Source organism: Chenopodium album, chromosome 26 (genome assembly GCF_948465745.1).
Source record: "Chenopodium album chromosome 26, dcCheAlbu1.1, whole genome shotgun sequence".
In the NCBI taxonomy this organism is placed as follows: Eukaryota; Viridiplantae; Streptophyta; class Magnoliopsida; order Caryophyllales; family Amaranthaceae; genus Chenopodium; species Chenopodium album.
In genome coordinates this window covers 10706076-10715644 of record NC_137859.1, presented here as the reverse complement: position 1 = coordinate 10715644, position 9569 = coordinate 10706076, and the positions used below count along the sequence as shown (strand labels likewise).

General features: G+C 36.1%; 1 protein-coding gene across 1 annotated transcript; it reads left to right on the top strand.

Moving 5' to 3' along the window:
• Positions 1 to 1384: 1384 nt before the first annotated feature.
• LOC145616789 (uncharacterized) lies at positions 1385 to 6950 on the top strand. The gene is made up of 3 exons (XM_081671515.1): positions 1385 to 1435; positions 3033 to 5534; positions 6011 to 6950. The coding sequence occupies exons 1-3, from the start codon at positions 1385 to 1387 to the stop codon at positions 6593 to 6595; spliced, it is 3138 nt and encodes a 1045-aa protein (XP_081527641.1). The 3' UTR covers positions 6596 to 6950.
• The last annotated feature ends 2619 nt before the right edge of the window (positions 6951 to 9569 follow it).

The window sequence follows — 9569 nt, the reverse complement described above, 5'->3', positions numbered from 1 at the left end:
ATATTTCAATTTTGTAGCTAAATTTCATGATTTCTCTATCTGAATTCTGAATTCTTACTGTTCTAATGATGTCAGATGAAATTTGCTGAAAATTTTAACAGGAAGTCATAATTGTATATAGGAGAGTATAAAAAGCAAGTAGTAGTACAGTGTATAATACAGGATTTGTCTAGCATTTACATGATATTTTACTGCAAATAAGCAGGTGTTGTATTGTTATTTATCAAGGAATAATTTCTGCTTTAATTCCTCATATTATTAATCAGTGAAAGCAATCTATACATTGATGCATTTTTTGTTTGTCTCAAAACACAACTACCTCTGATCTGTTACTTGAAATTTATATCCAAACAAAACCTATGTTATTGTTATCATTTTGGTATGACTTTTTTTCTTGAATTAGCATAACGTGTGCTGTTCCAATTGGTTATGCAAGATACATTGATCGGTTGGTTGAAACATAGCTATGTGTGTTAGTTACATGCTAGTTATGTAGCTAATTAGTTAATGTTCCAAATGCCAAGGGCACTTTAATATGGAGATTGACATTTAGCACATATGGTATACAATCGTGTGTTGTTAACTTGTTGTATATACACTATGTACGTGATGATTGTGTTAGTTTTGTGTAAGTTAGGGATTCATGAAAAAAGAGCAAACTTGCAAATTTGAAAAGGGTTATATTGGAAAAAAAAAAAAAAAGAAAAGGTTGTACCGATAACTCTATATGTTGGGGTAACATTCTTATGAGTTTAGTCAATTTTAGCACCCAACAATTTCCAACTTAACAAAGACATGAGAACTAACTACAATATCCACTTGATTATACAGTATACAACAAGTGAGCCCTTATTGTGCAGAAGTAACAGCTAAACTCCAAATAGTTCAACATATGCATGGTACATTACATTAACTAAAGCAATAAACAATGTTGCAAAATTGAAATCTGAAAAACATTTCCATTGAGGGCTCATAGTATAATTAACTAAGGCCACTAAGAATACACGACACAAACTATAAAATATAAATGACGGAGCAACAAAATCCGGTCATAAGTAAAATTATTATACTGAATTTCATAAAGTATAAATACCGAAGTAACGAAATCCGGTCATAAATAAAATTATTACCCTAAACTTTCTTCTCTTCTCCTCCGTTCTCTTACCTTTTGATGAATACCTAGCCAAACGCCTCCTAATTGAAAAAATAAAACCCGACCTGGCGTATAATAAAATTTATAAATATTTTTATCGCTTAAAAACCGATATTCAATTCCCTTGCTCTCAAAAAACATTGAAACCTCTGTTTCCCCCCCCAAAAAAATCAATCTTTTCCAGATAAAACGAATTGAAATTCATTTTCATCTTTGAAGATTGTAATTGCAATGGAGACCAAGAAGAGAAAGTTGGAAGAAGATGACTACAACAGTGATCAAGTAAGATTTTGATATTAAAATCATGTTGTTTTTCTTAATTTATCACTCAATTAAGTTTTGCATTTTCCATTTCCCAATTTCTTGGTTGATTATACATTTTGTACAGCTTATTAATGTGAGAGAATTAAATGGGTGTTCAATTTATTGTTTCATTCAACTTGTCATATTTTAGAACAATTTCTTGGTTTTAATTTAGGATTTTACTGCTTAATATATGTTTAAGGATGTAAGAATAGGTGAAATACTCCCTTGAGGATATTGTCGTCCTTCCCTTTATATAACAGTGTCTTACAACCTTACGTCGGTCATTTGAAAAATGACTACCATATTATTTTAATGATATATAATATGATCGGCTTATTTTTTCATGACATAAAATGGCCAAAAATATCCTTATAATATATACTCGTACAATGTAAATATAGATTTTGAAAATTTTGAAACTTAAAATAAATATTTTATATGAAGCTATAAAATAAGAATAAAAATTAGGCCCCGTTCTCTTTACCTCAATTTTGCTGAACTGAAATTATTTTTACTCAACTGAAATTATTTTTGCTGAACTTAAATTATTTTTACTGATCTTAAATTAATTTTACTGAACTAAAATTATTTCTGCTGAACTGAAATTATTTTTACAGAATAGAATTTTACTTAACTGAAATTATTTTTACTGAACAGAAATAAATTTTACTGAACTGAAATTATTTTTACTTAATACTTCCTCCCTTTTTTTTTTTTTTACTTGTAACACTTCCCTAAAAAGAAAATGTCACAATACTTGCAACACACTATAAAAGGAAAATTACTCTAGGGAAAAACTATACTATATACCTTATTTAAAGCACTTGACCCACTAAATTACACTCCTAACAACCACTCATCCTATTTTAAAGTTTATTATATCATGTAAACCCAACCTTTTTTAATTACCGCGCTAAAGGGTGTGTTGCATCTAAAAGGAAACGGAGGAAATATTATTTTTTTTAAGGCGGAGAGAACAGGGCCTTACATATATGAGACTAGAAATTTGATAAATAAAAACAATGTTGATAATACAATTTAGTACCATTAATAAAGTAATATAACTAATTACTATGAAAAAATATGTCAATTATTAACTATATAATCATTAAAACATTATGGTAATCATCTTTCAAACGACTACTGTTAAATTTTTATACAACCTATAATATCCACTATATATGGAATACAAGATTACACATAATTACAAAATCAATCACTATGCCTTACAGCCTATAGTATCCACTATATATGGAATACAATATTACACTTAATTACAAAATCAATCACTATCAATTACACTGATTTCTTGCCATATACAAAGGCTTTTATTATACATAAAATTATTTACATTAAACCCATTTAATTTTAATTACTCAATAATGGAGGATTAAAAAGGAAAATTAAATAATTGGGTGTTTAGTTTAAAGGATCATGCAACTTAGCATATTGTAGAATGAATTAATATGGCTTATATACATGTTGTTTCTTCTTGATTGGTTTGTAATATTGATTTTCTTGAAATTCATATACTATCAGTATTTAGAGTTTGTTTGATTTTTGGGTATTTCAGCTGAATCCTGTAATCATTAATGATGATACTGGTGTGGAGCAACAACAGTTAGTGGTAGTGGTAGCTTCTACAAGTAATCAAGGCTTACCATATCAGTTGCCGCCTCATTTTGATCCTGATTCTCCTCATTTTGATCCTGATTTTGATCGTGCTACGTTGTTTAGGCCACGACCTCATCTCGGTGGTTTTAATTGTGCTCCGCAGCCTCATGTTGGTTCCCTAAATCAACCAGGATCAAGTTCAAATCCTACTATTAATCGAGCCCCATTACATCAGTCTCAGTCTCCTCGTGGTTCCGTAAATCAACCAGGATCAAGTTTAAATTCTGCTTTTCAACGAGTTGTCCCATTGCATCAGTCTCAGTCTCCTCATTGTTCCTTAAATCAACCAAGGTCAAGTTTAAATTCAGCTTTCAATCAAGTCGTCCCATTACATCATTCTCAATCTGAGTCTAAGTCTTCTCATGATTCCTTGAATCAACTAGGGCCAGGTTCAAGTTCTGCTTTACATCGAGTCCAATTGCATCAATCACAACCTCCTCTTGGATCCTTGAATCAACCAAGGTCAAGTCCAAATTCTGCTTTCAATCAAGCCTCATTGCGTGATTTGCATCAATCGCAACCTCCTCATGATTCATTGAATCAACCTGAGTCAAGTCCGAATACTACTTTCTATCAAGCCCCATTGCTTGACTTGCATCAGTCGCAACATCCTCATGGATCATTGAATCATCTTGAGTCAAGTCCAAATTCTGCTCTCAATCAAGCCCCATTGCAAGATTTACATCAATCACAACCTCCTCATGTTTCATTGAATCAACCTGAGTCAAGTCCAAATTCTGCTTTCTATCAAGCCCCATTGCATGATTTGCATCACTCGCAGCCTTCTCATGGTTCATTGAATCAACTTGGGTCAAGTCCAAATTCTGCTTTTAATCAAGCCCCATTGCATGATTTGCAACAGTCGCAGCCTCCTCATGGTTCATTGAATCAACATGGGTTAAGTCCAAATCCTGCTTTCAATCAAGCCCCACTACATGATTTGCATCAGTCGCAGCCTCCTTATGGTTCATTGAACCAACCTGGGTCAAGTCCAAATTCTGCTTTCAATCAAGCCCCATTGCATGATTTACATCAGCCGCAGCCTTCTCATGGTTCATTGTATCAACCTGGGTCAATTCCAAATCCTGCTTTCAATCAAGCCCCATTGCATGATTTGCATCAGCCGCAACATCCTCATGGCTCATTGAATCAACCTGGGTCAAGTCCAAATTCTGCTTTCAATCAAGTCCCATTGCATGATTTGCATCAGTCGCAACATCCTCATGATTCATTGAATCAACCTGTGTCAAGTCCCAATTCTACTTTCTATCAAGCCCCATTGCATAATTTGCATCATTCGCCACCTCCTCATGGTTCATTGAATCAACCTGGGTCAAGTCCAAATCCTGCTGTCAATCAAGCCCCATTGCATGATTTGCATCAGCCGCAACATCCTCATGGCTCATTGAATCAACCTGGGTCAAGTCCAAATTCTGCTTTCAATCAAGCCCCATTGCATGATTTGCATCAGCCGCAACCTCCTCATGGTTCATTGAATCAACCTGGGTCAAGTCCAAATTCTACTTTTTATCAACCCCAATTACATGAATTGCATAAGTCGCAGCCTTCTCATGGTTCATTGAATCAACTTGGTTCAAGTCCAAATTCTACTTTCAATCAAGCCCCATTGCATGATTTGTATCAGTCGCAGCCTCCTCAGGGTTCATTGAATCAACTTGTGTCAAGTCCAAATTTTGCTTTCGATCAAGCCCCATTACATAATATGCATCAGTCACAGCCTCGTCATGGTTCATTGAATCGACCTAGGTCAAGTTCAAATTCTGCTTTCTATCAAGCCCCATTGCATGATTTGCATCAGCCACATCCTCCTCATGGTTCATTGAATCAACTTGGGTCAAGTCCAAATTCTACTTTCAATCAAGCCCCATTACATGATTTGCATCAGTCGCAGCCTCCTCATGGTTCATTGAATCAACCTGGGTTAAGTCAAAATTCTACTTTCTATCAAGCCCCATTGCATGATTTGCATCAGCTGCAGCCTCCTCGTGGTTCCTTGAATCAACCAGGGTCAAGTTCAAATTCTGCTATCTACCGAGCCCCATTGCATCAGTCGCAGCCTCCTCGTGGCCCCTTAAATCAACCAGGATCAAGATTAAATCCTGCTTTAAATCATGCGCCATTGCATCAGTCACAACCTCCTCGGGGTTCCTTGAATCAACCAGGGTTAAGTTCGAATCCTGCTTTCAATCAAGCACTATTGCATCCGTTGCAGTATCATCGTGGTTCATTGAATCAACCGGGGTCAAGATCAAATCCTGTTGTCAATCGAGCCCCATTGCTTCAGCATCTGCCTCCTCGGTGTAATGAAGTGCAGCATAATCCCCCTCCACCACATAGGAGTAATCGAGAGTGTAAGTTAAGGTTGATGTCTTCACAGCAGGTTTGTTTCTGATTCTTGACACATGCTTAGTTAGAGTGAAAAACAAATTTTACACTGATCTATATAATGTTGGGAAAGTGAGCATGAATAAAGAAAAAGCAGCAGATCTATGCTAGACTTCTAGTAGATCGAGATGCATTTCTTTATGAACTTACGTAGTATCTTATATGCAATGCACCAATATGAAATCTCTTAACTCATGAAATTCATAATCATATCCTGTGCTACTTTAATTTATATGCAATGAATTATCCTGTCACGTACTCACGAAAGTAGTTAGAAGTTTTTTCTTAGAAATCTTTGAACCTGTGCTGCTTTACAATGCACTATTCTGTCGCTCACGAAAGTTATAAGTTTTTTCGTTGAAATGGCCTAACTTTGATCCTGTGCTACTTTGTATACGATCAAATGCACTAATATACAATGTTTGATGAGGATAATCATGTTCTGATACTTTCGTGTGTTTGGAATGCCAGTCTTCGAATCATATGGGAGATAGGATTAATATGATGCTAGATCTAGTGAATGGTCTCAAAGCTAATGTGGAAACTCTGGAGGCTGAGTTATATGCTATGAAGCAAACAGTGCAGCCAATATCGCCTTCTACTGGTGAAGTTGGTTCAACCAATGTTCTGCCCCCAGGAGCTTTTCAAGGTGGCGGTGACTACAGAAGTCAACCTCAATGGCCAAATGCTGATTTTAATTCGAAGCAAACACAAAGGAGAGAATCAGAAGATAATATGCAGAAAATGATACCTTCAGTTGATCGATTGCCTTCTACTGGTACAGTTAGTTCAAGTAATGTTTTGCTCTCGAGAGCTCAAGATGGTGGTTATGATAATGCAAAGCTGCCTTATGCTCTTCTGGCTCAAGGGGCCGGGAGTGGTCCTGGTTCGACCTTAGGATATACCACTGCTAATGATGAGTCCGAGGGACCCGTCAGTATAGCTGCAGGGGAAGTGTTTTCTGCAACTGATACAGGTGAGGAAGAGAATGCTGATACTTCTCAAGGTAAAAACACTCGAGTGTATTCCAGTGCGCAACAATGTTTCAGAAGATGAAGTTATTGAGGCTTTCTTGGGTGATAATATTTCAATTTTGTAGCTGAATTTCATGAAAGCTCGAACAGAATTCATACTGCTCTTATTCTACCAGATGGAATTTGGCCGAAATTTTTAACAAAAGTAGTACAGGATCTATGTAGCATTTACATGATATTTGTACCGCAAATAAGCATGTGTTATTAGTGTTGTTTGTGAAGGAATAATGAGTATTTTAGAATGTAATACATAGAAAAGAATACAAGGATGTTGATGATTCTCAATTAGCATGTATGGTAAAAACTGAGTTCCTGCCTTTGTTTAAACATCAAATATGTAAGCCTTTAATTTGCATAATTTCTGCTTTTATTCCTTATATCATGAATCAGTGAAGCAATGTATGCATTGATGCATTTTTTTGTTTGTCTCAAAACACAACTACCTCAGATCTGTTACTTGAAAATTTTATATTCAAACAAAACCTATGTTATTGTTATCGTTTTGGTAGGACTTTTTTTTCTTGAACTAGCATAACGTGTGTGGTTCCAATTGATTATGCTAGATATATTGATCAGTTGGTAGAAACGGAGCTATGTGTGTTGGTTGATGGTTACATGCTAGTCATGTAGCTATCTAGTTAATGTTCCAAATGCCAAGGGCACTTTGTGGATTGATATGGTGTACCATGTATGCGAGGTGATGATTGTGTTAGTGTTGTTTAAGAAGGGTTCAAGTTGCACTTAATCCAAAAAAAAAAAAAAAAAAAAAAGGTTGCACTGGTAAGTCATTATGTTGGGGTATGTAATTTAAGTCCCACATGTAAAGAATGAGGAAGAGAGGACTTCCTAATAAAGGAGAGGTGAATGGCCCGGAGCCAACGCAATTAAGCATGGTATATATCTTCTTATGATACTAGTATTCAATTTTAGCACTCTACATTTCCCAACTTAACCCTCTTAATTGAAAAAAAAAAAAAAAAAACTGGGTATAACGAATTTTACCGCTCAAAAACAGATTTTCAATTTCTTGCTCAAAAAAAAAAAACTTGCTGCAAAAAAGGAAAAAATTACAAAAAAAGGTTCACTATTTCGACTGATCAAACGAATTGAACCCATTCATTTCCGTCTTCGAAGATTGGTAATGCCATGGCAAGCAAGAAGACGAAGTTGAAAGAAGAAGATGACCACAACAATGATCAAGTTTCTGAATCCATCACCTCAAATGTAAGATTTTCTACTCATTTTCTTACAATCTTGCTGTTTTTCTTCAACTATTTCCTGCATTTTCGATTTTCTGGGTTGATTATACATTCTGCATTGCTTATTAATAGCGGAAAGTGAGAAAGAATTAAATGGGTGTTGAATTCATTGGTTCATATAACTTGTTATATTGTAGAACAGAATTAAGTTTACTGCTTGATATATGAAATCTTGGTTGTATTTTATGAAATTGATTACTGTATTTTGGTTTGATGGGTTAATTATACCTTCTGAATTACTCAATTATGTCGGATTAAGAGTAAATGGGTGTTTGATTTGTGGATAGCATAGATGAAAGTTACATTCTGTCTTTTTCTTGAAATATATCTAAAGGGTGTTAGAATTTCTGGGTATTTCAGTTAAATACAATGAGTGATGATGAAGTTAGCAGCCGATTAAAAGCTAAGAAGAAGAAAATCGTATATCCAAAGGGTGTTAATAAAGGTAGCAGCCGAAAAGAAGCCAGGAAGAAGGAACTTAGAGAAGCTAACACTCGAAAAGACGATCAGCCTCCTACTGCTGAAGTTCAACCTGAAGGTAGTGGTAGCTACTGTAAGTAATTAATGATATCATGTCAAATTCTCAATAATTTGTCACTCTTTCTTATTATATCTTGTGAATTTCGCTTTATAAAACCAAATTAAGTTTAGGTAAGGGTCAATAAGCTCGGATAAGGCCTAATAAGTACAGATAAATGACGTCTAGATTTACAAAATAAATTTAACTACACTTGACTTCATGAGAAATTTGACTGTGGGTATGTAGTCTAGTAGGACAGCAACTTCTGACTGAAGTAATTTTCCATACTGCAGATAAGCAATCCTCTCCGGCTGAAGGTCCAAGCGCGGCAATGGCAGCTGCTACTACAAGTAATCAGGCCTCATCATATCAGCCACATTTTGATTTGAATCAACCAGCATCAGTTGACCCATCATATCAGTTGCCACCTCGTTTTGACTCCCTGAATCAACCAGGATCAAGTTTTGGTAATATTCGAGCCCCATTGCATCAGTCACGGCGTGGCAGACCTCGTAAAGGTTCTCTCAATCAACCAGGATCAAGTTCTGGTTTTACTCGAGCCCCATTGCGTCTGTCACGGCGTGGCAGGTCTCGTAAAGGTTCTCTGAATCAACCAGGATCGAGTTCAAATCCTGCATCAGTCGCCCCACCATTTCAGCGATATTTTGATCTAAATCAACCACCATCAGTTGCCCCAGTGTATCAGGAATGTTCTGAGCTAAATCAACCAGCATCAGTTACCTCGTCATATCAGCAACATTTTGATCTAAATCAACCACCAAATCAGTTTCTGCCTTGTTATGATTCCCTGAATCAACCAGCAGCAAGTGCAAATCCTGGTTCTAATCAAGCCCCATCATGTCAGTTGCCACCGCGTTTTGGTTCTCCATATCAACCAGGATCAAGTACAAATCCTGCTTTCAGTCGCGATGCAGCATATCAGTTGCAGGCCTTGCAGCAACATCAGCCATTTAATCCTAATGCTAATACATTGCCGTCTACTGGTGCAGTAGGCTTTCTTCAGGGTGGCAGAAGTACTTCAAGTAATGCTTTTGCTTTGGTCGCGAGAGATTCAAAAGATGGTGAAAACAAAGGTGATTTTGGTAAAACAACTGAGAGTGTTACAGGTTCGACCTCAGGAAAAATCGCTGCACATGATGAGTCCAACAGGCCGGTAGTCAGTACAGCAGGGCAAGTGTTATCTACAACTAATATAG

Coding starts and splice junctions, on each gene's coding strand:
- LOC145616789 (XM_081671515.1), top strand. CDS start 1,385: ATGGAGACCAAGAAGAGAAAGTTGGAAGAAGATGACTACAACAGTGAT. Junction 1,436..3,032: donor ATGACTACAACAGTGATCAA/GTAAGATTTTGA, acceptor TGGGTATTTCAG/CTGAATCCTGTAATCATTAA. Junction 5,535..6,010: donor GGTTGATGTCTTCACAGCAG/GTTTGTTTCTGA, acceptor TTGGAATGCCAG/TCTTCGAATCATATGGGAGA.